General features: G+C 45.1%; 1 protein-coding gene across 1 annotated transcript; it reads left to right on the top strand.

The window, feature by feature from the left end:
- The first annotated feature begins 452 nt into the window (after positions 1 to 452).
- Positions 453 to 26,253, top strand: zhx2a (zinc fingers and homeoboxes 2a). The gene is made up of 13 exons (XM_047598066.1): positions 453 to 906; positions 14,712 to 15,187; positions 15,452 to 16,150; positions 17,805 to 18,017; positions 18,442 to 18,699; positions 18,815 to 19,030; positions 19,188 to 19,272; positions 19,481 to 19,666; positions 21,573 to 21,976; positions 22,369 to 22,633; positions 22,745 to 22,871; positions 23,144 to 23,263; positions 24,637 to 26,253. Exons 2-12 carry the CDS (start codon positions 15,089 to 15,091, stop codon positions 23,259 to 23,261), a joined length of 2,670 nt encoding a protein of 889 aa, XP_047454022.1. The 5' UTR covers positions 453 to 906; positions 14,712 to 15,088; the 3' UTR covers positions 23,262 to 23,263; positions 24,637 to 26,253.
- The last annotated feature ends 214 nt before the right edge of the window (positions 26,254 to 26,467 follow it).

Below are 26,467 nucleotides of genomic sequence, written 5' to 3'. Positions count from 1 at the left end.
AGTAAGGTAAATTCTGCTCGTGTCCCTAAAGAAAATGATGAAAACTGCAGGAATCCATCACGGCTTATAGTTAGAGGAAGGATGGGAGGCCAAGGGCACAGTCAGTTCTGAAGTGGCTCCAGTGGAGGTCACTGTTGAGTGAGAGCTCGCCGAGCTGTCTCTGTCACCTCAGTTGCACCACTATCAACTCCGTGCATCATCTGACCTCAAGATAACCTGCGCCGATCCAGATGTGAGTGTGTTTTGCGTGACGTAAAGACAGATGTGCTTGCCGTTTGCAAGAGAGACGGAGAGAGAGGGAGGGAGAGAGAGGGGGAGGTGAGAGAGAAAGAGAGCATACTGCAGCAGCCCCACGCCTCCTCACATCACATGCACGTCGCACTCAGGGAGAGGGCGGGGTGACGGTGGAGAGGGTGGGGCTTTGAGGGGCCAACAAACGCCCCCTCAGATGCTTTAATATTCAATTAGCTCGGAGCAGAGGGGCAGGCAGGCGTCAGCACGGGAGCGAGTTGACGGCAACAAGACGCACTTCATTCAAATGTAGAGCAGCAGGCATGCTTCATGGAGACACCAGCACTCCTCCTGCCGCCTGGACGGAGAGTTGCTTCACTTCCCCCAGCCTGCCGCTAAACTTTTCGCGGCTGTAGCACCATGGACCCGCTATGGACGGACACCGGCGCTCCGGTACGGCATGCAAATACGTACTCTGACGTCGGCGATCATGTGGCTTTTGGCGTAGATCCTCCTTGTGATCGCCAATTTTTTCTTTCCTGTCGCCTGTTGTCTGCTCGGCTATTGGGCCGCCGCGAGAGTGTTTGAAGCGGATTTCAGCGCGTTTGCGGATTTTAGCCGTCGCTTTTGGGATTGTACCGCACTACCTGAGCGTCGCGCCAAAACGGTGGGCAGGTAAGAAACGGATAAACTCTTCCTCTGTGTATGTGTGTGTGTTCCCCCCCCTCTCCTTCTCTCCTCCTCGCACGACTCGCCACGGCTCCCTCCCTTCTCAAAACTCCCTCAAGTTAAAGCTGCATGTAGTTGTTTGTTTGTGGCCGTGCGCTCTTCCCCTTGCGTGGCTCCCAAAAACAGCCCGCACGCCTCTGCGTAAATATTTTAACTTGTCTCGCCGCGTGAACTTCGCCCGCCCCTGTCGTTTACACCTGCGTGCCCGACACGACGTCTCCGCCGAGTTCTTAATTGGCCGTTTTTTCGGTGTGTTTTTAAGTTTCACTTTGACGCGTCGTGGCGGCGGCTGGAGAGGGCACAGAGGAGAAACGTCGTGTCTACTTTTTCCTCCTCCCCGTGTGTCGACATAACCAGCAAAACATGGCCGTCCTTTGCCGACATGTTGTTACGTCGATGGCGAGAGGGGGGAGAACATTTGGGGAGAGTGCTTCTCTGCGCCCCTCTGTCACATCTCGGGCTGGCCGGCGCAGCCAGACGGAGAGGGGGGGTCCGTCGGAGCGCGCTCCTGCTCCGGCGTGGCCGCCCGCTCTCAGCGGTGCGGAGGTCTTGAGAGAGAGCAACTTTTGGGGGAGTCTGGCGTTGTTTATAGACTTTGATTTGCGCGACTCTGCGACGTAGGCGTACCGTTACCCCTGGTGATGCCTCCTCCCCCTTCCGAGACCACGGTTCCTGCTGCATGCAGACGGGTGCCATGGCCCCCTTTTCCGTTGCAGTGGGCCTGGAACCGCTGTAAAAGTCCAGGCGTGGTTCTGTTTTTACTCTGAATATCAACTCTCTCCGCGAAGCCGGTGCCCTGGACTGTAAACAGTCTGTGCAGAGTCGGCTTCAACCATGAGAGAGGGAGGGAGGGGGGGTGAATGTGTCCTCATTTCACCCGGTAATACATTTTAGAGGGCTGATGCTTGTTTGGTTTCTATTATTGTGTGCCGCGCTGCTCGACAATACATCCATCAAGACACTGAAGAGGCATCTGACCATAAAGGGAGGCGACGTTTATATAAAATATAGCAATTCAGAACACATCCGTCCATGACATCTCCTATCATATAACTGTAAATAACAGAGACTGTGCCATGTCATAGGTTTTATTACCGTGGCTGTAAAGTTTCTTCACTTCAAACTCGCAGATCGTGTCACACACACACAAAAAAAACAACAACAACATGCATCTCACTTGCACCTTGCAAAGAGATCAGACAGCTTTTGGACAGTGCACACTCAGATGATTTATTTACAGTAAATGCATTGTTTCCTCCTGATTTGTGGTGTTGTTATTGCTACAGTGACACGGGAAAATTATTCCAGTATATCCTGTGCAGTGATGATTTTTTTTTAGAATAGGAAACAATTGGTATCAGATGAGTATTTATGTGCGTGGACACTATAAATGATTGATGTCAGTCTGTCGTAAACAACACGCACCTGATTGCGAGTTCATTAGCTACACTAGTGGAAACAAAGTCCTGCAATTAATCTTGGCTTGAAATTTGGTTTACGTTGCGATGAGGCACAGATTCTGCTGTGTGATCAACTGCTCTGGATTAAAGCGTTTCTATTATTTAGGAGCCTAGACCACTGACTAAATGAGCCTGTCAAAATAATAGGAACATGTGCCGGTACATCACAAAACGATTCAGTAGTAGCTACTACAAAACCACAGTCATCAAAATGAAAACATGGTTGAGTCAACAGATCATCACACATCACAACAGTCATTTGTTTTAGACCAAATGTTGTAACCCTCATGAAGCTGAGATTTAAACCAGGATTGTTACATTAAAATGTATTTGCGTTTTGACTAGTGCACCTAATGAGCTGGTAGGCGAGCATATATATGTAGCGTAACACCCAACTAGATTTTTGAAGAGCGGAGCCATTCAAGGACAGGAACACCAGCCTGCAGTTACGGAGATTAAGAAGTGTTTCTCATCATGATGAACGGGTTGAGTTTACAAATCAGTAACAATACTGTACAGATGCTTTGAATTATTGCACAGTAAGTAGACACTGCTTTTTCTACTAAGCTCTCACCCAGCTGTGTTCTGTTGGTGAGGATCTTATGAAACATCTTCATTAGACAATTTTCTCTCAGCGCTGCGATGACCCCATGTTTTGTATTTGAAGACATTCTCTGATCAGCAGCGCCCCCCCTCACTCTTCACCCCCTCCCCTGTTAAAGATGTGAGTGATTTTGATCACAGCGCAGTTAACCCTCCTGTCAGACCCGTTACCAGCGATTCCTCTGGGTATAAACTTGGCGCCGCTCTCGAAACCATTTGGCTTGTGTTTGTTCTACGCATGGTTCCCACTTTTGATCTGCACCATCAGAGATCATGTTATATAATTTAGAACGACGGCCGGCTCGTTTTCAGTGGTGGCTGAACTGTTCAAAGCGTTGTACCTGCCCGTGTTGATGAAAGCACGTAATCGGTGTGAATCGCACGCCAACACTTGTGTAGCCAAGCTTTTTTTATTATTATTATTATTGTTGTTTTTTTTTTTGCAGAACAATGTAGAAATTACCGCTAAAACGGTTCTTATTATTATATTAGAAATTACCATATTTTGTTAGCACTTGGAAATAAAATGAGACTTCCAGCTGTGAATTATTCATGTTTTGGTGCGCCCATACAAATTCGGTGTGCTTTAGAAAGACATGGGAATAATAATAATAAAAAAAGAGGAATTCAAAATCCCTTTTGTTGTCAGGTTTATGGGTATATGAATGGTTTTCACAGTTTAACAGATGCAAGATTAAGTCTGTGCGTAATTTTTTTCAGGGGTTGTCATGTTGAACAAATCCTACCTTGTTGTCCATAACACATCCGACTGGTCTAGAATCCCTGTGCGATGGCAGTGAAAGGTAGAGAAAGCATCGAGGAGAAAAGTTACGTGCGTACTGTAATCATTTGGTTCATTTACAGTAAGATGGAATACGAAATTAACTCGCCCTCATTTAAGTGCAGATTTTTCCAGTCTTGCTCAACCGTGCCGTCTTCCTCAATGTACTGTGACCTCTTAGAATGTCACAGCCAAAACATCCAGCTGTGAGGTGATCCGCTCTACTTGTTCCTAGAGGCGTTTTCTCAGTTACTGTAGTCACATGGTGGAAAATGAACACAACTCAGTCTGTCACATTTGTTAAGAATTAAAAAAAAAAAAAAAAAAAAAAAAAACGTCATCAAGCACCGTGTCGGATCATAAACGAGGAACTGCATCCAAAAAAAGCCCCACAGAGATATTTCTGTTTGGATTTATTCAGGCAGCCTGTACGCAAGCTGTTCCAAATCAAATCAGAGGCAGGGTTTACAGTGGTTATGTCAAATTAGTGGCTCACGTTTTCCAAAGATCACATCCCAAGTGACATGAACGCTTGTTATTTATCATTCACTTACCGATGGCGCACAAAGGTCAGTATAGTCTAATACACCGATCAGCCGCAACATTAAAACACTGACAGGAGAAGTAAATAACACTGACCATCTTGTGATGGTTCAATGTTCTGCTGGGAAACTTTTGGACCTGGCATCGTGTGGATGTTACTTAGACATGTACCCAAGTGTTGAGCCGGCCTCTGCATTCACTCGATGCCGAACTGATAAAGTATCTTCAGGATCCGCTGGAACAAGCCTGATCCACAGATGTGTTTCTAATGTTGTGCCTGATCGGTGTATGATTTCTATAAATGTCGCCTGCCGTCTAATTGTTGACAGTCGGCGTGCCACCAGATGTTGCACGCGTCAATCAGAATTGTCTGGCTGTTAGCTGAAGCTGACGCGGAGCTGAAGATTGACAAGAAAACACATTTCTGTGCTGAGAAGAATTCTGTTTGTTTTTGAATAAATGAAAGTTGGCAGGTGGCAGGTAGCATGTGCGTTGTGAGCGCTGTGAATCCGATATCTGTTTGGTGTTGGAGGCAGGATGGTTTGAGGCGTGTTAAATTAGTGTTTTGTTTGAAGGGTCTCGGATTCCAGCTGTACAGACAGCTCCACAAAATAATGCTAGAACAATAACAAAAAAATATATATGTATTACTGGATGTTCCTTCTTTGCTTTTCTAAAAATATATATATATATAAACATTTGCAAATGTGGATGATGCAGATGATTGCATAGCTAAATTATTATGTTACAAATGATGCTGTTTTAGCAGATAACTTTCCGCTTGTATAATAATGACTGCTGTTAAGTGAAATCTGATAAATAAACGTAGTTTTATTAGATCCTGTTGACAGCTCTGTGTGCTATGCAGCTGCCGGGCTAACCTCACATGATCTGACTTCGTCATTTTACCATCGTTATAAACAGCTGTGATCAGTAGACGCGTCGCTAGAAAAAGACGCGCACAAGCCGCTAGCGCGAGATCGTTCATTAACCAAACACAGAGTTTTACGCCTTGACAACAGCAAAAAACAAGTGCAGGCGTACAGGCTCGTGAGGCAGGTTCCTCTGTTAGCTGCCAATAGCTCATTCTGCCATTTGGCTTACCAACAAAAATAAAGTGTAAAAACATCAGAAGCATGCTAGCAGCATTGATCCTTCCCTCCGTTTTTATAGGGATAATTGAGCGCAGGGTGTTGGAAGCGATGACGGGTGTGTTAAGCTAAATAGCCGTCTGAGTGGCTCGCTCCAACGCTGCCTCTTCATAATGGGCCTGAGGTTGATTTTACTGCTGTGTGTTACGATAAACTATAAAGCTATGCTCTTTTTCTCCATTTTCACTACCTGTTCGGCAACTGCTGACAGATCCACTGTGGATATATGTGAGGCAGAACCATCAGTTTATCAGACGTGTAATAAATCTCATCTTGACGACAGCTCTAATATTCAGTTTATGTTGAAACGGCAAAAGAGGGGTGGTGCTCTGTATGTGTGGTCATTTTGGAGGATGCAATTCGCTGTGCTACTAAACTGTTATATTTAACACAAACGTTGTTTGTGTCTTTAGCCTATGCCGCTGACTAAAATAGGACTGTGTCTCTACAAGACTGTACAATTCAGTAGTACTACAAACCATGGCCTCCAACATGGAAACACAATTGAATCAACAGCTCTTTCTGTTTTCTTTTCTTCTTCTTTTAAAAAAAATACCAAGCACCAGAACCTTCAAGAAGCTTAAGATTTCCTGCAGGGCTCTTATATTAGAATGTGTTAATTTTGTACCTCATAAACTCGCAAGCGATTGCATAATTCTGTGTTTGTCTTGGAGCGACCGGCGATGCTTTTTCAGCGTCTGTTTGTCGAGCATTTCCTGTCCTCATGTCACGTCTCCACATCCAGTCCGGAGCTATATAATGGCTGTCCATTCTCTTGGTGAAAGGCTGGAGTGAGTCATCACGGACCGGAGGACGGAGGTTGTTGTCATCGCGGGCCCGCCGTGCTCAGCGTGGCTCTGCGATGATGTCAACATCATGTACGCTGTGCTTTGTTCCCCGTGTTTTTTCGGCTCAGGTCCTCCTCTCCGCCGCGCTTCTCAGACGTGTTGTTAGGTGACTAAGGCAACCACAGAGATGAGCTCATCACCTGTAGGTGGGGCTGAGAAGGGTGAGTGTGATGGAGGCAGGGCAAGGAGACAATTAGAGAGGCAGGGAAAGAGGAGTTACATAGGGGCACTCAGAGAGGGAGCATGAAATCAACACTATCAGATACCGTGTGTGATGTCTGAGGTGGAAACGGAGTGATGCGGAGGAAGAGGCGATTGAATGGCGTGAGGGTGAGGAGAGGAGAGAGCGGAAGTGAGAGGCCGATGGAGACTGAAGCCCCACACGCACCTTAACCTGTTAAAGCAATTCTCCACGTTAGTGTGAGGTCGATTTCCAGCGTGAAAGGCTGCGCTTTGCTAGCTCAGGACCTAGTCGGATTCCTGGAAATCTTCCACACCACAGCAGCAACATTTCCAGGTAAAGCGCACAAAAGGTCACGGCGTTCTTGGGTTTGGTGGTTTCATGTGTCGTCCAAGACGATCCCCACCTCTAAGGGCGTGCTCGAGATGGTGTCGCCAGCTTTGGAGATCTTATCAGGGAGGGAAATAAAATAAAAGAAATCATGAATAATTAGAAAAATCTGAACGATCGCCCGTGGCACTTAACACGTCGGCAAATTCAACCCGAGCGGGAAGAGGAGAGAAGAACAACGGAGAGAGCCGGGGAGTGACAAAGAAAAGAAAAGCGACACTAGAGTCAGAATGTCTGAGCGGCGTGAATGAGAAACAAGAGCCGGCCTAGCCTTAGACTGCAGGATAAGTGCGTATGTGTGGGAGAACAAGCGCGCGCGCTGGAACCCACCATTAGCAACGGCAGTCACTCATTTCACAAGCAGTGGATGACTGTGTTTTATTAAAGACCTCGCTGCTTCATCGCCGCATTGATTATTATTTAAGCGTACGGGTGCCTGGCAAATTCTACAGCGGCGTGTTTCTTCTGCACGTGTAAGCATTTCTTAAAACACCAGCGTGTGCACCATCCACCGGTCGGGACGGGACGGCTCGTTTCTCACAGCGCGGCGTGGAAGTTGCTAAAAGTTAGCTTTGCACTTTTGCACTGAATGAGCGTGTGTGTTGTAGGTCGGTCATGCCTGAGCATGTGGCCGTCCTACCGTGTCCTCAGAATTTCAAGTTTGGGGGTTGGAAAAGAGGAAAGAGGAGAGCTCAGTAAAAAAGGCCTTTTGCTCTGCACCACGTCAGCCACTGGCAGAGCTCAGACACACCCCTCCTTTCCAGCCCGAGACCAATGGAAAACGCCTGGCGACAGTTCACAAGCCACACCCACTGCAGGGAAGGCAGAGATTGACAGGTGGGAAATCCAGCCGCACAGGAGCTCCGAACGCTCGCCGAGGCTCTTAATAAATAAACACAAAAGGCTTTCTCAGTAGGACTTGGCAAGCGGCTTTGACATTAATCCTGCGTCTCATGCATGGAGACACACGTAGAGGACTTGCCGTATTGAGACGTCGCGTTGCATTAAACTGTGATATCATTTGATTACAGCGTGGTGAACTTTGGAGTGAACTTTTGCCAGACCCCTCCCACGTCCCGTCGTCGACCTAATTTGCCAGCTGGTGGACCCGACCTTTACCCCACTCCTCTTACAGTAACAAAAAAGTCACACTTCATCCCGCCTAACCAGAGCTGAAGTGGTTTAAGCTCTCAAAAGCTTGACATTGTGGAGTACAAGATTTTTTTTTTTTTAAGCGGGAGCTATGCAGTGCGAGTGTGTGTCTGTGGCTCGCTGGATGTGTACAAGGCCAGGAGGGAGAGCTAGGAGAGAAGAGTGGGCCGGTACAATGGCGGCGTGCATACAGAACAGCAAAAACCAAGTTGTGCCATTATGATGGAAGCGGCATAGAAATTGCTCAAGAAGGATATTTTTCTCGCTGGCCTTTGTCGCGAGCGCGGAGGGGGACACAGCGACAAGCTGAAGTCACGCCGGTTTAGAAACGAGTTGCACAACAGCGCGTGTGCTGGCAACACAACAGCACCTGCCTACAGAAGGCGACGCAAAAAACACAGAGTAGTTCGACTCAGAAAATTGCTTCTTTCGAGTCAATTTTTCCGGCTGCCGTTTTCAGACGGTTAAGTCAAAGCAAGGCGACGCCGTGTCAAACGGCGTTGCAGGTTAATGACAGGCTGCGCTCTCATCTCTTCCTGCAATAACATTTTTTTTTTCCCCCCCATAAAAACACGGATCAACGCAAGGTTTCTTTCCTCTCGATGTGTCTCGGTAATAACGTAAAAGATGTGTCCGCGGGCACACGCAAAAGAGAGGGAAGGAGAAAAAAAAAAGGTCGAGCTGCGCGTCAGACATCGCCCGCGTCGTGAAACCGATTGACCTCTGCGGGGTTTCTGCTCCTGGATGCAGGCACACACACACACTCTCCCGCGCGCTTTCTGTTGGTTACAGGGTTGCCATAGTAACACAACCATCAGCTGCAGAGTGGGTGACACTTGGATATTTTTAAAGCTTGCCCTTTGTGTGTGTGTGTGTGTTTGGTGAGGAGAAGGGTCTGGCAGCGCGAGGCTAATTTAGGTTCATTGTCCGAATCGGATCAAAAGGAAGGTTGGATTAAAATGTGGTATGGATTTCTTAATAGTGTGTTGTATAACGGCCACTGCGTCTCGAGTACGAGTTGATTCGAGGTTCCCAGAACTTCCACGCGAAAGTCTGGCAACTTGTTAGGACAGCTGCTACTGTAGCAGATAAAAGAAAATACAGCAATGTGAGGAAAAGCGCTGACATTACAAAAAAAACAACAAAAAAAAACTAACTACATTAGAATGTATACGCTCACTAAAAGTTGCTGATGCGACCAAATCACGCACCAAGGTTAAAGTATGTACCGGTTTTGTCACGTTGATTAATGTCTCGCTATATGGATGCGTGTTAATGTGCAGAAAAGGTTTGTTAGAGGTGTTTTAGAAAACCTCAGTGTTCGCTCGAGGTGTCCCAAGTTTTAATTCCCCCACGTTCGCTGGTTTAATCAGAACTCTATAAACGAATTATTTAGAAAATTTACATCGCCCGATGTATCATTTTGAATGTTATTGCTTCGGAATGCAATTATAGATCGGCGCCTGGTAGCAAAATGCCCGCTTTCATCATCGATCCGCGTTTAGCCCTCGTACCAGCCCAGCAAAAGTAGCGCCGCTCTGTTGCTATGCAGAACATACCGAGCACTCCAACACAGTGCAGCACTTTGCTTTGCTCTAGAGGAGCCGCGTGATGAGATTTAAATTAATTCTGCGACGGTCCGAAATTCTGCCTCCCCACCCCTCCTGCCGGGACACGTTGTATTAACGTTGGTGGTGCGTCTCCTCACCCACACGAGTCAGAGACACACATTGTCCTCCTCGCTGCAGTGGCTCACTTGTGGAACAGACAGTCAGGAGGGAAAACGCGCTCAAAATAAGACGAGAGGGAGAGAAGTATGAACGGCACAACCGGCAGACATGCGTCCGCGTTTCCCTCCGTGCGCATTTGTTTTTTGTTTTACGATGTAAAACGTGTGACTGAACTTCAGAGATTTTTTTTATGGTTAAAATAAAATGTCAGTTCTCAGCTGAGGAGCCCGTGCTTGAGGTCCCCGTGTGGCTTTCTTGCCTTGGGCTTGTTATTTTAGAGCTCCAGTGTGACTGGTTGGTCTGTACTTCATGCATGGCTTCAATTGTGGAAGCCGCAGAGGTTACCATTCAGATGCCTTTTGTGTTAGTGGCCGCATGCCTGCAAACTCTGACACCGGTTTGGCCGTGTCGCTACATTTATTTATCCAGACTTTTTTTTTTTTTGTCTTCACCAACTACAGTGAATAATATAATTTATAAGCTTTTATACTCTGACGTCACACACAGCCTTTTACATTAACCTCTGTGGGATGTGGCAGTTTCCAATGAAAATGACACTTTTCTCATAACGACATCATAAAAGTCACTTGTTGCGAGTTTAGTCAGGGTCGTGGGTATCGACGAGTTGGTGCACGGGTTATTTGCGTGTAACGGATTTTTCCACAAAAATCGAAGACACTTTTATGCCCCCACCCCACTTTGAGATTACGTTAATGACACCCAGAAATAGGCGCTGAGTTAGAGTCTGCCGCCGTGACTCATCCTTTCGCTCGACTGTCATTCCCCTCTCGCTGCTGTCGGGATGGATGTCCTTCCTATAGAGCCGCTGTGTTTCCGTCATACTCGATGGCCTGTCTGTCTCCATACGCTAGGCATGCTCAGTGCGGTGCGCGGGATTTGTATTGATTTCCCATGTGTTCTCCCCAGTATGTACGCCAGTGTGTAGCTTTAAACTGATTACTGCCAGGGTTGATAAATGTATTTGCTGCCTGGCTGCAATAAATGGGAACTCCTCCAGAAAGATGGCTCCGCTAATATAATGCACCAGTCCGGACAGACAGCCAGACAACAGGAAAATACAGACAGACGGGCAGGCAAGAGGCTGCCAGCCTGAGTATTCATACAAGTTTAATGAGCATCCAGACAGTAGGGAGTTTGTGGCTCCGGCGCTGAGCTCACTGTGCACACAGAAGCTGACTGGCTGACGAGGTTAGACACACTAACGAACAGGTGGGAGACTGGCATTTTGACCTGGGTTATGAAAGTAGCCAAAATCGGAGCGCAGCGCCGCCGATTAATTAACGGTTTTTGGTTCTGAGAATAAAGCACATGGGATGATGAGACGGCAAACTATCAGTCGGAAACAGTGGCTTATTTAGTTTACTTCCTTCAGCTCCGCGGCCGAACGTTCCTGCATCTCAGACTAAAGAATTCCACACTCAAGGACACCAAGTAGTTATTATTTGTTCTTCTTCCACAAGACTGGAGGCTGTTGTGTATATAAAGGTATTATACAAGTTATTTTCATCAAGTCTGGGCGACCGTTGAATAGAGTTGTTGCATTGCCATGGTTATTAATCACACTTCTCTTTTCCATGATGGCATTCTGCGCTCCCAAACAGCCAGCCAAAGCAGCAGGAGCGCCGCCCCTCCCTCTTCCACACAAAATGACAGAGTAGAGGGAGAGGAAGAGGATGTCGGTGCCAGTGTATCCTGGGTGTTCGTCGGTGTTTACACAGGCTTTTTCTCTTTTGTTTGAGACGGTCAGCGCACACGTTTGAACTTCGCCGCAGCCGCTCGGACTGCAGGGCTGCGTATGTCGTTTTAATAAATGACCCAGACGTCAGTTCATTAGCATGCAGGCCAACGTCTGATGCCATCCAGTTAAGTTGTGATCGCTGACTGGCCCTTCAGCCGCGTAGACGCCGCTATTACTTAGTAACACGGAGGTTGCATAAATGGAATTGCTCAGCTCCGCTCCGCTCTGCTCTGCTCGCGTGGGTTTAACACAGCTGTAGGAGGTAAAAAAATCCAGCCACGGCTCCATAATCTCTCCCTCCTCTCGTCTGCTCTGCTGCGATCACCTAGCGGCACATCCAGCTGAAGTGCTCAGGCTGTGTCGGCAGCAGAAGTTGGGCTGGCCGCATGAAGTGGCTCTTCAGACGCAGCTGACAGATGCGTCTTCTCACCAGATGTTTGCCACACTGGCCGGCTTTCAGGCCAGGCCAGACTTTGAGGGGGCACTGATTGCGAGTGCTACCCTTATTTACTATACTTTACACCACGGTGCTGATGGTGCGCTCTGGTGTTCACATCTCTTCCAAAAGCGAAGATGAAAGCGTACGGCAGTTTTTAAGAGCGTCTGCTACTTGAGAAATCTCATCAAAGTGCTTTTAGGACTCGCTGTGGTTATTGTAAAGAGTGAAATCTCTTTCTCGTGAGCGTTCTTGACCTTCCCCGACGCAGAGTTTTTCTGCGAGTCGAGCTCTGGAAGCTCAACGGAAAGGCTCCGGTCAGTGCATCCTGCAGGAACAGGGACTTCCTAAGTGGTGAAAAACACGCACTTCCTGACATTTATTTCTATATTCCCGGGGATTTCTATTTTTTATTTATTTATTTTTTTAAATTTTATTGTTCTGCCTCCACTAAACAAACGCGGCCCCGCGTGCACGCGGCTGTATCTACAGACTCCGCCAGTGACACGGATGTTGCTGCCACTTGACTACAGCTCTACGTCCGCAGTTGCTATAGCGACGCCATGGTAATGAGTCTGCATTCTAATGATGCCTCAGTGGGTAGTTTGAGGAGTTGAGATATCTCGGGACAATTAGTTGACTCGCGAATGATGGCGTTCGAGCCTTGAAGGTGGCACAGTGGTATTTGATTAACGCGTCGTTGCAGGAGCGGTCCGTATTAGGTACGTGACGCGGCACAGTACCGACAAAAAAAGAAAAAAGTAATAAAAATCACCATCACGACAATGCTTGAGTAACATCTGTGTGTAGGATTACAGTGTGTCTGTGTATATTTACTTAAAAGCCTTTTATATCTTAGTGGCGTTTTTAATTCAGATGAGGACTTTCCCACGTCCTCTGCGCTCTCTGGGTTTATGGAACCTCATTACGTCCCGATAGAATAACGCCGCCGCTGCATCGACTCATTTGATTTTTACTCATGCGAGTATGAGGCTTCGGCGTGAGGCCTCCAGAATATCAATAGACTTTTTCAGTCAGATAAGCTTCACTCTCTCACCCCCTCCCCACCGCCCCCACGCCTCCCCAGTCATTACAATATCACCTCAGGAAAGTTCCCTCTTCTCGCCCTCCCTTTCACGTCTACAAAACCCCAACTAAGGCAGCCCTCTGCCCTTTTAAGAAACGCATCTGAAGCTCTCTTATCCCGGCTTTCTCGCTCTGTTCACTCTGGTTTTCTCAGGACAACTTTTGTGGAAGTTAAAATAAATAAATAAATAAATAAATAAATAAAGTGTTAAGTAATTATAAAGTGTGTGAAATAGGCAGCATGTTTGTGGTGTTAATTTGTCAGACAATGACACATGACAATGTGGATATACCTACCTTTATAGCTTTCAACTGAATTTTATTTTCCTTTTAGTCTGGGTTATTTATTGAATTTATTTTATAATTTTATATGTGTATATATGTGTGTGTGTATTATTTGTCTGACTTAACTGAATTTTACTTATTTTTTATTATTATTAACTTTTAGTTTAGGTTATTTTATTTATTTAACATCTTATCTTTACCTTATCATATTATATTTACCTTTTTTAGTGTACATTTTAATTGAATTTTATTTATTGTAGTTATAGTTTATTACAGTTATGTTTATGTCTCTGGTGTTTCCTCATCTTCAAGGTGGTGAGGGTGAGATATTGATTCCTCAGTGTTTTTAAAAATTTTGTGTCTGCGTGTGTACAAATGCATCCGCGCGATTTGTTTTTATGTAAAGCACTTCGGGCTACATCCTCTGTTTGAAAAGTGCTCTGTAAATAAAGTTTGCTTGATTGATTGAGATAATTGTTTTTTATTTAACACATACACTACCAGTCAAAAGTTCTCATTCAGTTCAGTGAGAAAGTGTGTTCAAACTTTTGACTGGTAGTGTACGTGGGCGTAAGGGTGCATGGTTGTTATTTGCATTACCACATGAGGTGGAAAAAGCACACATCTGCAGGAGATAGGAAAAAAAAAATACCAAAGCTGTTGAAGCTAGTCTGTAATAATTGTCAACATTTTTGCTTTAAGAAATTTCTGCAAGTTTGACTGAGTCTGTTAGTTTAGTCTCCTATTCTTCAAGCACGTCGCTGTGCTTTGCTTTTTAAACCACAAGTGCTCATTAGGCAGTGCAGTGTTTTTTCTGTTCTCCATTGTCTAGTCAATCTTTGCTCCTTAATGCACAATATTTTGCTAAGCTTGTTAAGCTTTTTCTATTTTCCGAACCAGTGTTTTACCGTCCCAAGACTGTCTGCTGTGCTGTGTGGCTTCGTTTCTCCGCCACTTTTTTTTTTTTTTTTAAATTTTATTTTTGATCACTGGCTTGTTAAAGATCTACACGGGACACTGCTGAGTTAAAATAACCCAGCATGTTGCATTTTATGACACAATCAAACTGGCCTGGTGCTTGCTGCTAATGAAGGAAAAAAACAAAGACACTCTTTGTCAGTGCCTTTGTTTCGCATTTTGCCATTTTAAAATAGGGATCTATTTGTGGAATTGATCGAGGATCATTCATTTTAAATGAATTTTTGTATTGTTATGTTGTATCTTCCATGTGTTTCCGCGTGTTTTGAGCAATCACGTCGACCAGCGATAAAAGGAATAAACCGTGGATTCTGGTTCTGGTGGTTCTAATTCTACTGTTCTTTCTTTCTTTCCTTTCTCCCATCCAGGTAACATCCTGTCATGCAGTTTCAGGAAGTCCTCCAGCAGCGGAGCTGACACTGTCTGCGAGCCCAGCGTACACTACAGCTCCATCTCTAGCAGACCTTCACCTCCCGCTGCCGTCTCCTCTCTCCAGCCGCTAATCTCGCAGCCCGTGGTTTAGTCCGATCCCAGAAGCTTTGCTGCGCTTGCTGGTTCTGCTAAAATCCTGGGCCAATATCTGAATTCTCCAATCCACTGCTGGCCACACTTAAGCACCTTAGACTGTCTTTTCACAGTAGATCTGCATCCTGGGAACCTCGGCTGTAGTAGCCTCATTTGCAAAAATCCCTGCATCGAGTGAGGGCGGTTATCTACAAGGAGAAACTCAGAATCTATCACCATCATGTCCAGTCGACGTAAGGCCTCCACTCCTTGTATGATCCGACCTGAGCAGACGATGGTGGAGCTCGACGATGACGAGGAGGAATCGCACGGCATGGAGGTACGCGCTCAGTTTGTCCTGCAAAGGCGTGCGGCTTCTCTTTAACTGGCCGTGTTTAACAGAACAGACGCTGCATGAAATTCATGAGTCCATGTGTAAATAATTTGTGGGATGGAGTTGATCAAGGATTAATGCACAGTAGAAACTTTCTCCACCCTGGGATTTTTTGTAAATTTGCCTTGTGTCAACAGTGTGGATGTGTGCAGTTTCCTGAAGTCATACAGCTGGTTGTGATCGAACTAATTCCCGATTTCTTTTCGCCAGGCAACACCAGAGAACCACACTCAGGAGGGGCCGATGGACACGGACCCATCGACACAAGCCGAGCCATCCATGGGCTTGGACGTAATGGGCGAGGCCTCGGACCCCCCCGCGGCTCCCGACAAACCGGCAGCAGAGCCGCCAGACCTTTCCAAGCCCCAGCGCAGACAGCAGGGGGGCTACGAGTGCAAATACTGCACCTTCTCCACGCAGAACCTGAACACTTTCAAAGAGCACGTCGACGCCAACCACCCCAACGTCATCCTCAACCCCCTGTACCTGTGCGCCGTGTGCAACTTCAACACAAAGAAGTTCGACACCCTGACGGAACACAACGAGCGGTGCCACCCGGGGGAGAGCAACTTTAAGTTCAAACGCATCAAAATGAACAATCAGACAATCTTGGAGCAGACGATAGAAGGCTTCAGTAACAATGCAGTCATCTACAACACGTCCGGCGACCTCGGCGCTCCGCCGCTGGGCAAACCCACCGCAGTCAAGATCGGCAAACCAAAAATAATGTCATCGGACAACAAACGGACAGAGCCTCAGTTGGGCAAACTGACCACCGATCTGTCAAAGAAACCGATCACAGCGGTCAACGTGAACGGGACGGTCATCATCCCCGAGTCGACCCTCCTCAAAGCGGACGGCCTTTCTCACATCATGCCTTCTCTGCAGCGGCCTCTAAACTACACCCAGGTAGGACAAGTCTCTTAATGTGTGTACTGATTCTGACATTTTGTAATAGAGTTCTTTGCTTAAATGAGTTCATAACAGGCCTTTAAAACTCAGTAAATGACACGTGATATCTCTATTTTTGCAGTTCAGTTCTCGTACAATTTAATCAAGATGCTCAGATGCTTTAGAGTTGCCAGCAGGAGAGCTGTTTCCTGTTAGCAGCTGTCTTGTTAGCTAAATGAGCTAACTGCAACTCTTGGATCTAGCTCCATGTTTAATGGATACCAGAGTCAAATTGATCTTCTCATATAACTCTAAGCAGAAAAGCAAGTAAGAGCATAAAGTATCAGACTGCACTTTTTGTGGCCAAGCTTTTAAGAGTGGAAAAGCTTTCAGTTTGACTAATTAGCATTTTAAAGTTATCCTAGTCCTAAGGCTGGGCGGTATCACCAAAAATGTATATCACACGATTTTTCAAAATTATGTTAGTGTCACTGTATATAACAGTACTTTTTTTCATGCATAATGGGATGTTTGCAGCATTTTTTACTGGTTGAGAGAGGAATTACTGCAGCAGTCTGACTAAGGATGGACTATTTTACTGTCACGATGAGTAAATATTGTAGAATAATCCCACACTAGTAGTAAAATGGGTTTGCATGGCCCCGTGTTAGCACAGCCTGCTGATGTGGAAATAGTGACATTTACACCTCAGAGATATAAAAAAAGAAAAAGAAATGGGGGCGATTACCAATTACGGTTTCATTTGTTTTGACTTATTTAAACTGCTATGTCTGTAATGTCAATAGCAGCACGCTGGGCTACTGTAGTAGTTGTAGTCTGTGCTCAATATTTTTTTTTCTCATTCATAAAAAGCTAAAACATGGGATATTTTCAGAGACAGCTTTAGCCGGGGGACAGATCATCCAAAACGGGGACTCTTGTCCCTACACTGCCTGTTCACCCTAAAAAAAAAAAAAAAACAAGTACATGCTTTTTTCGGCAGAGTCCTTTGTTGTGCCGCATTTTTCGTACCTTTCCGTCTACACTACGCCTCACAGTGACACACTCGCACCAGGCGTGTTGATAAGTGCTACATAGAAAATGGTCCAGTCTCAAAAAAAGTGTGTCGTGGCGCAGTGTTCCAAACGCTGTGAAATCAAATACACCAGTATATTAAAAAATTATATCATAACGAAAAACAAATAATACTGGTATTCGGTATGAACTGGTGTTTCGCCCAGTCCCAGTTAATCCAATCTTTCATGGCTCGGTAGTTTCACTGGAAGATTCCAGGAAAGTAATAACGATCAGGTTCATCGTTATCATTTTTACTGCAGTGATTGATTTTAATCACTCACTAGTTTAACACAGAGTCAGTGCTCGGATTTTTGTATGATTAACTGACCTCTTAACTACAGCCCAAGCATATAGTTTTAGAGCATGCGCCACATATATTTTAAGTTTAAATATATTTTAACTTTATCCTTTTTCTTCTGTAATTTTTTCCAAATGTTGTAGGTCTCTTAATAAAACTTACTAGGAAACTATTAGGAAAATGAAAATGAAATTGCAGATTTGGTTGTAATTTTCTGCTTTTCTATCTTTCACACCCATCATTATTCATATTACGCCGTTCCAAAATGGGAGACCAATGTGCTTGTTTTCGTTCCAGGTGCCCAAGATTGCAGTGCCCCTCAACACAACCAAATACAACCCCTCCCTCGACGACAACCTGACGCTCATCTCTTCCTTCAACAAGTTCCCCTACCCGACGCAGGCCGAGCTCTCGTGGCTCACCGCCGCCTCCAAACATCCAGAGGAGCAAATCAAAGTCTGGTTCACCACACAGAGGCTCAAACAGGGCATTAGCTGGTCGCCCGAGGAGGTAGGAAAATAACATTTCAGTCACAGTTCTGATCAATTTTGCATTTGTCCTGGCCTTTTTTTTCCACCGTTCACAGGCTTAAATATATTCCTGCACCATATGCTTGAAACGCTCTTAAATTAACCTGCATTCATATTCCGAACAGAAAGAAGAAGTAATGAGCCATGACTCACTGCTCAAGTGGGCTCATCCTGAACCGCTGATAGGATGTGGGCTTTTGTTTTACTTGCCTTTATACACCAGATAACTCATTGAATTATACATAATTATTACTCTTGCATTTAACAACAAACTGTTTACTTTTTTTTTTTACATGCAGGATAAAATCAGTATAATTACAGTGTGCAGTAATTTTTTGTTTAAAAAAAAAAAGGAAAAAAAAGACTGAAGTAACTCAACAAGTGCATTTTTTTTTCTATGACAGGTGGAGGAAGCCAGGAAGAAAATGTTCAACGGTACAATCTCCTCCGTGCCTCAGGCTTTCACCGTGGTCGCTTCACAGCTCAACACATCCACCATCCAGTCGGCCCCCTCCGCAGCCTCCAAATCCATGCAGCAGGCCGCCTCTGTCCTTCAATCCCTCCCCTGCCAGCTCCTGGGACAGACCAGCCTTGTTCTGACTCCTGTAGCCAACGGCCCCACTGTCACTTGTGCACCTCTGGCACTCACAGTGGCTAACCAGGTAGGAAACTGTGGGCTGAAATGCAAGAGAAAAAAAACAAACAACAATTTGTGCACGTGTGCTGCTGCGTGCTTGGCACAAACTCACGGGATAAAAGAAACTTTCGTCACTGCAGGTGGCGCAGTCGCTCAAACGACCCTTGGCCTCTCCTGTGATCGCCACGGAGAGCAAGCGGCCCTCCATCATCCAAACCATCTCCGCGCCCATGGCCTCATCCAAGGTGGCGTCGTCCAAAGTGCTGAGTTTCACAGTGGACCCCAGTAAAACGGCAGAGCAGCTGTCGGTGCTGAGGTCCAGCTACACGCACTGTCCTTTCCCTGAGGAAGATGAGGTAAGAATATGTGAGTGAAATGACATCTCTTGTGCTAGCTCAAAAGGAAAAGATTTCTCTTGATTACTTTTTCCTAACTTAGTGCTCCTACCCTTTCTTCTGCCTGGATGTCACACTCACACTGTTACATTTGATTTTGCACTTTATCGTGTGATAGATCTACAGGCTGATAGAGACCACAGGGCTGTCCAGAGGAGAGATAAAGAAGTGGTTCAGTGAACAGAGGCTCCTCAATCTCAAAGGTATGCCGTGATCTGTGTGGAAGAGATGAAATGCAGCTTTAAATGAGGCTATTTTACATCTTAAAGGGGGATTTAGGTTGCCCAATGGTTCTGATTTACAGAATTGATCCGTGAATGTGGAATTTTATTTGCTTTGTCTGTGCTGCATCCTTTAATAATAGATGTTGTCTTTAAGCTCCTTAAGTCTCTCTGTTTTTGTCTCTTTGAGGTGTTCCTCCACCACCCGTGCTGGTGAAAGCAGAGGTGACGCCACCACCTAAAGACGGCCTCGTAAAAAAAGCTGTCCCCAACCAGTTCCCCTTGCTGGAGAGAGTGAAGGGGAAGACATCAGATCAGCTGAAGGCGCTGGAGGAGAGTTTCCAGAGAAGCAACTCTCCAACGGAGGCAGAGCTAGGTAAAGCCCTCAGCACCTACTCACCAGTACATAAGCTCATCACTCAAGATCGAATAGAAACTCCATCTCAGTTTGTTTATCAGATCATTTTGTTGCTTAACAAGAGATGGTTTTTTTTTATTAGGGATCGTAGCCACCTTTAGGCCACTTTTGAATGCATCCCTTTATATACCACATAGAAAATATTTACCATACACATGTTTGGTTTCTTTATCATCAGCACAACTTCTGATAATATTTTTTATTTTTTCATTTTTTACTTTAATCTACTTTTAACATATTAGTGCCAGAAAATACACTAAATTCATCAAACCCAATTGAAAAATATATATACATATATTTATTACAATAAAAAACATAAACCTGCCCAGTGAAGTGTTTTGAAACTTAACAAAAGTAAACATAAGTTGCAAATACGAACATGTAAATGTAAAATTGTAATGCGGTAAAACTACACACAAATATTTGCTGTAAAAACATTTATATATATTTGTGTTTTAAGACCTTGTCAGTCCTACTATGTAAATATATTTCAAACTAGATTCAAACTCTGTTTCCTCTGCTAAGTGCTGACGTTCTGTGATCCACATCAGACCTCCCCGTTATATTCAACACGTAGTCTATCAGCCGTAGTCTATCAGGGGCGTTTCAGGTGACCTAGTTTCTTTTTTAGCCGCTTTGGAAACGTCACATGATCTGACGGCGTCAGTGTAATCATAGACTTGCAAAGGTTAAAAAAGGCGTGGCCCCTGCAGGAATACGCAGTATTTCCAGGTGTTTCTCAGACCTGGTTATCTGACTCTTGATCTTTGTGGCCGCTGTCGCTCAGTTGAACGATTGAATGTGAGCTTGACCTTGTCTGAAAGATTTTTATTGGCTCGTAATTTTCTCCACAGACACCCGCTCCTAACTAACTAACTAGCTAACTAAATGTAAGGATAAGACTGGTTGCAGCACTTCCTTGTAGGTTGCTTTTAATGCAGAGTGCTAAAATTTCATGCAGCACCTTTAAGAGCTGGATGCGAGCACTGTTTACACGATGCCATTGAAAGGTTTTCTGAATCCATCAGATTTTATGCATGAATTCATTTTTAATGTTCTGTACATATTAGTAAAGCTATGTTCTATGTTAGCGTGCGTTCTGTGTTGTTTTATTTCTGTCTTGGGGGAGAAGTGACTATATACAGTACATTCTATTCTGTGTTAACTGTGAGACACGTCAAAGATTTAATTTCATCATCTTGGACTTGACCGATAAAAATTGCAAAACATCAGTGTAAGAAAGTTCCTTAAAACTCGCTAAACGTGCCGATAACACTGTCATGTATTGACTGTGTGTCTCTGCATTCAAACTAATATTATTTAAGTCTCTTTGAGGTTCCTGCCCTAGCCCTGAATCTAGACTCTTGATGTGAGCGTGTCACATTTTCTTTAGCCTACAGAAAGACAGGCCTCCTGCAGATCTAGCACTAATGATGCCCAACCTCTGCTTCGGAGACTGCTTCTGTCTCTATGGGATCCAATAACGTTGTGAAGGCCCTTAGAAAAATTATTATAGAACTTTTAAGCCACTTATTAAAAAGCAAAGTGAGGAAAAAACACTTGAACCATTAGAAGTTTTTACCAGGATCATCACTTTATAGCTTAGATGTTTAAATTACTCTAGGAAATCCAGTGGTGTTTTCTTCCATTTGTACTGGTTCACAGCGTGAGACTTAATTTTCTTTCACCCCAGAGGAGCTGCAGGCCCGTCTCTGGTGGATGCGCGCATGACAGAAATAGGAGAAATGTTTTTAATGAGCCCATTTTTAAGTCCCCCGGAGAAAGGCTGAATTCCCCAGGTTTCTAAAAAAAAAAAAACTTACCACCCAGCTCGTCTGATCCGCTGAACTCTGTTCTGCTGCAGACCAGCTGGCCCAGGAGACCAGGCTGTCCAAGACGGAGGTGGACTGCTGGTTCTCCGAGCGCAGGGCTCTGAGGGACAACATGGAGAAGGCTCTGCTCACGATGGGCTCGAAGAACTCGGAGAACAGAGCGGAGCAGCCGGGAGCGCTGCTGAACGGGGCCGCTCATCGAGAGCAGGAGGGGAAGCCTCCCCGCTCCTCCCCCCACCCGCCCGTGCTCTCCTCGTCCTCCTCTTCCTCCCCTCCCGTGCTTGCGGCGTCCTCCCCTCGCCCGCCAACCTATTCCTCGCCGGCGTCTCCTCCGTTCCTCACTTCGTCCTGCTCCTCCTCTCCCCACCCGCCCATCCTGTCGGCCTCCACCAGCCCGGCCCCCATCGCCAGCCACTCGCTCACCCTGCTCAGAGAGGTAAGATATAGAGCTATAGATATGATCAGATATGCAGTTTGAAAATGTGTGTAAATATCATATAGTATACATCTGAGATGAGCGTCGTTACTCAATTTATACACTTTTATTGTGGTGAAGTAAAGTATAATAATGGGTTATTATCAAGCAAGCTCCAATTTTCTAGTGTGATTTCACTGCTGTAGTTGGCAGAGATGGTACTAGATTTAATAGCTTTGTATATAAACTATGGGGTTTACCAATCAATAAAAGCATCATGTGTTTTGTGTACAAAATGATAATTGCTGTACTTTCCTGCCGAGGCCCAATAAAGCACCACATAAAATTGAATTAAATGCAATTTTTTTTATCGGTGTAAAATATGTTTCGCTCACGCCACTTCGCCTTGGCAGATGTTCTGCCGGACCCAGTGGCCGTCTCCCGAGGAGTACAGCCAGCTGGAGGCGCAGACGAGCCTGGGACGCACCGACATCGTCCGCTGGTTCAAGGACCACCGCTCGGCCCTGAAGAACGGCGAAACGCTGGACTGGATGGAAAAGTTCCAAAACCTTGCGGACGAGCAGAAAGAAGCGCCGGGGCAGAAAGAAGCGCAGGGACAGAACGGCCAGAACTCTGAGAAAAGCCAGAGTGTTTCCGTGGATGTCAAGGCTGCGAAAGGTGAGTTTTGGGGGAGAACATGGAGTTTTTTTTTTGTTTTTTTTTTAAACAGGATTTTGCAGATTTGCTTTTGTCCTTCCTCGATTTTCTTATTTTGTACTTTGCGTTCAGTGGAGGAGTCCGGCGAGAACGAGCAAGACAAAGACCAGTGGTTGACGGACAGAATAGCCCACAGTGTGACAGACCTGAGCCGGACCAGACAGGACCAGACCAGCTCCGCCAACACCGACAAAGGAAGGTGGGTAGAGAGAGAGGGAGAGGGAACCAAATCTCTTACCTCCGGGGTCAGATTCGCATTAAACAGATAGAATAACAGTTATTTTAAGATTTTTTTTTCTTTTTGTCTGATAGTCTAAAAATACAGCACCATATGGGCAAAGCAAGCTGTTAATTACTTCATTCTCTGACTGCGCCATCATGATTTTCGTCTTTCCTCGAGTCCCTCAAAGCGCTGTGGTGTCGTAGACGGAGACTGCTTGTGTCTAAACCTTGTGTCTGTTTTCTTGCCAGGTGGGTAAAGGTGACTGTGGCGGTGGGGGAGGACAATGAAGCAGGAGTGGAAAGACAGAAGCTGGCAACGGACACCGAGGTTCTGACCTTGGAGCAACCGGGGAGGGTCACTGGTTGATGGTAGGCTCAACTAGAGAAGTGAAATACCTCTTTAACCGCGGGCAGTATAAAGTTAAATGTGATCTAAGATGATAGATGAATAACATTTGAGGAGATTGGGATGGGCTTTAGATGTTTATATAAATACAACAAACATTTCTTTCGTTTTGTTCCTAATACTAAAGAGCTAAGTGTATTAGCCTGCTCAAAGGTTTTTGATGGTTAAAGTTGGTCTGGGGCTCCTGTGCTTCATGCGCTCATGGACAGGAGAGTAGCGGCCACTAAAGCTGGGGACACAACTAACAGATTTCAGCAGATTTGAGACTGGTGATCACACACTTAATAGTTGATGAGGGATCAGACTACGTGATTTGTCAAACCAACTAAAGCCAACTGAACCCAAGCTCGTGAAAACACTTTGCCATCGTTCTTTTGATCCCATCATCTTCTGATGCTACTTCCTGTGTCCCACCCTCTCTTTTTCATTGGCTGTTGGCAACACACATTGTTGGCAAAGAAAAAAAAAATCCTGTAGTGCGTCGCCAGCTTTATTCTCTCTGTATAGGTTGAAACAAGCCCCATAATAAAATCCAAATGATATATTACCAGCCTCCTATATCGGATTTAAAACTGAGAAGAAAGTAGGTTGTTTGAGGTTTCCTGTTTAAACATCCACAAACACAGCAATATTAGAAGTAGTTGAAGAGCCTGTAGTTGGCTGATATATTTTTTTTTTTATCAATTTTTTATTTCCAAGCAGTGTCTTTAAAAAATGTATTAGTGCAGCTTTAAAGTGTCCTACAAAGGTGCACATGGCTGCTCTATAGGTAGTGGTGGTTCCCTGCCTTTCACTCAGTGCATGCTCCATCCCTCTGTGACCCTTAACGGCCACGATTAACTACAGAGAATAGATGGATGGAGATGGAGAACGACGGCTTTCGAAAGCTTCACTTTGCAGCTTGGCTTGAATAAATGCATGAATAAAAAAAGGGTGCACTGTTCCTTTAAGATACCGCAGCTGCAGTCTCCGGCTACCCAGGAAGTTATTAGTGTGTAATTACCTCTGATTGGTCCTTCAGAAAGATGGCATACACCATCATTAGCATTGTACATGTAGACAGATGAGCACACACATCGTTACAGTAACTGAAAGGCTGAACGAAAGGGTGCAAATGAGGATGAATTTCAGAGTCATTTTCTAATCGTTTGTACCGATACGGTTTTGTTTTCACTGCCTGAAAGCAGAGGAGGCTTGCTTTGATGCGTGTGTTTTATTTGAGGGTATTGAAGGAGAACTGTGATTTTTAGGTAGTAAACATTGTAAACAATCTTTTGTGTCGAGAGCGCAAATGTTGATTTCGCTGGATTTTTCTGTCTGATTCTGTTACTGGTAGAGTTCATCATTGCCTGCTGAGTCACCGGCCACCACCAGACGACTAAAGATGACCTAACACGCTTCCAGTGATGGAACAGTCTGCCTGTGATGTCATCACAAAGCGCCAGGGGCTTTGGAGTCCCCCCCCCTGTTAAAGCACTGACTGATGTGAGGTGCAGACGCTGACATTGAGAAGAGTGCCAAAGCTGGACTTGATGCATTGTTCTTACTACTACACTTTTTTTTTGTTTTGTTCGTTTGTTTGTTCATAGAAAGACGTCTGTAAATATTTTTCTGTATTCCAAAAAAAAAGGACTTTGTACAGTTTTACTTGGAGGGCAGATTTTGTTACATTTTATATATATTAAAGAAGAAAAAAAAGAAAAAAGTCAAGACCGTTGCCCCCAAACCTGGAATGTTTTTGTCGTTAAGATCAAAAGTGTATTATAGTCCGTTATTTGCTGAAAATCGGTCCTATTTTTTTGAAAATCACGCATCCGCGCTGCTCAGCTCTGAGCAGACTTCGATGGCACTTGCATATACGGTAGTGATAGATGTCCTCCTGCGAGGCCGCTTCATAGCTAACTGTTAAGAAACTAGCTTTTCCTTTTCTCCCGCAGCGTCGCCTCGCCCTCACAAACAAAGTGGAAGTCAGAAGTGCCGGAGGGGGGTGGGGGGCTGGCAAGTAGAAAGCGTGACGGGGCAATGTGAACAGAGCCGCCGCTCGCTGCAAGAATGAACAGAAAACGGGCGGATGCATGAACACGCACACCAGAAATTCCTTTCCCATCGGCTGGCTCTCGCATCAGTACCTGAGGCATGTTCAAGAGGCTGAAACGGCACAGAATGTTCACGCTCCCGACATGGAAAACAATAAAACGCAGAGAGCAGAGAGTGTCTGTCCGATCGCACCGCGCTGCCTTTTTCTGCTCTTATCTGACATCTGCCTCAGAAGAATGGTTGATGATTTCAGCTCATCACTTCTTTGTTTTAGAAACTTGAAATATTCTTGACTGAACTTGCCAAGAGCAAATCGGTGAAAATGTCTCACGCATGACAAAAAAAAAAAAAAAAAATAATGGAAGCTAATCTTTTTCAAGCCATTTAAAAATGTCCATTTCGCTCAGCTGTGGTCTGTGAACACATTTCTCGTCTTCTCTACGACTTCTTTCTGGCTTTAGGGTGGGATTTTCTACTTTAAAGCAGGACCGGGCTCAGTTGATTTCTGTACAGACAGTTCAGGACAATCAATTATTCTGTTGATGCAGAAATGACCAAACGTGCTCATTTTCTACAAAAAAACAAAAAACAAGTGGTAATATCACATCAGCCAAAGCTGTTGTGAACTACCGGCGTGTGCTTCAACTAATTTAACAAAAAAAAAAAAAAAAAAAAATGATCTGAAGGGATATTTGTAATTTCTGGTCGAGTCATTTTAACCCCAGTTTGAACGGCAGGTGTATGACTGTTTCCTGGTTGAATGTCTCTTTCTGCTGCTGCTGCTGCTGCTTTAGTTCCATGTTCAGACAAGTATCTGGGATACTGTACGTTTGGCTGGCTAATACAGAATACCGCTTGCATTTTCATTTTCTACTTTAAGTCTGCTGTAACTCAATAAAAACCCAACCAACTCAAATGTCCTCTCTGTCGTGTGATTGACGCGCAGATCTACATGCACCTTATGACCACCTCCCCAGTATTGTGTAGGTCTCCCTTTGTGACCGATTGTTACATTACATTTATTTCTCTGAAACGGATCAATATGATGGACGTGGGCCTTCTGTAGTTTCTGGTTAGTGGAGGCATTTGGGTCCTTAATGCTCTGGTCTAGGCGGGTGTTACACGTCTAA

This window comes from Mugil cephalus, chromosome 11 (genome assembly GCF_022458985.1).
Source record: "Mugil cephalus isolate CIBA_MC_2020 chromosome 11, CIBA_Mcephalus_1.1, whole genome shotgun sequence".
NCBI lineage: Eukaryota > Metazoa > Chordata > Actinopteri > Mugiliformes > Mugilidae > Mugil > Mugil cephalus.
This window is presented reverse-complemented; position numbering and strand designations above follow the sequence as displayed.

Excerpts from the sequence above, each read along its gene's own strand:
- zhx2a (XM_047598066.1), top strand. The coding sequence starts at position 15,089 with ATGTCCAGTCGACGTAAGGCCTCCACTCCTTGTATGATCCGACCTGAG. Across the intron at positions 16,151-17,804 it reads GGCCTCTAAACTACACCCAG|GTGCCCAAGATTGCAGTGCC; the intron begins GTAGGACAAGTC and ends TTTTCGTTCCAG. Across the intron at positions 19,031-19,187 it reads CTTTCCCTGAGGAAGATGAG|ATCTACAGGCTGATAGAGAC; the intron begins GTAAGAATATGT and ends ATCGTGTGATAG.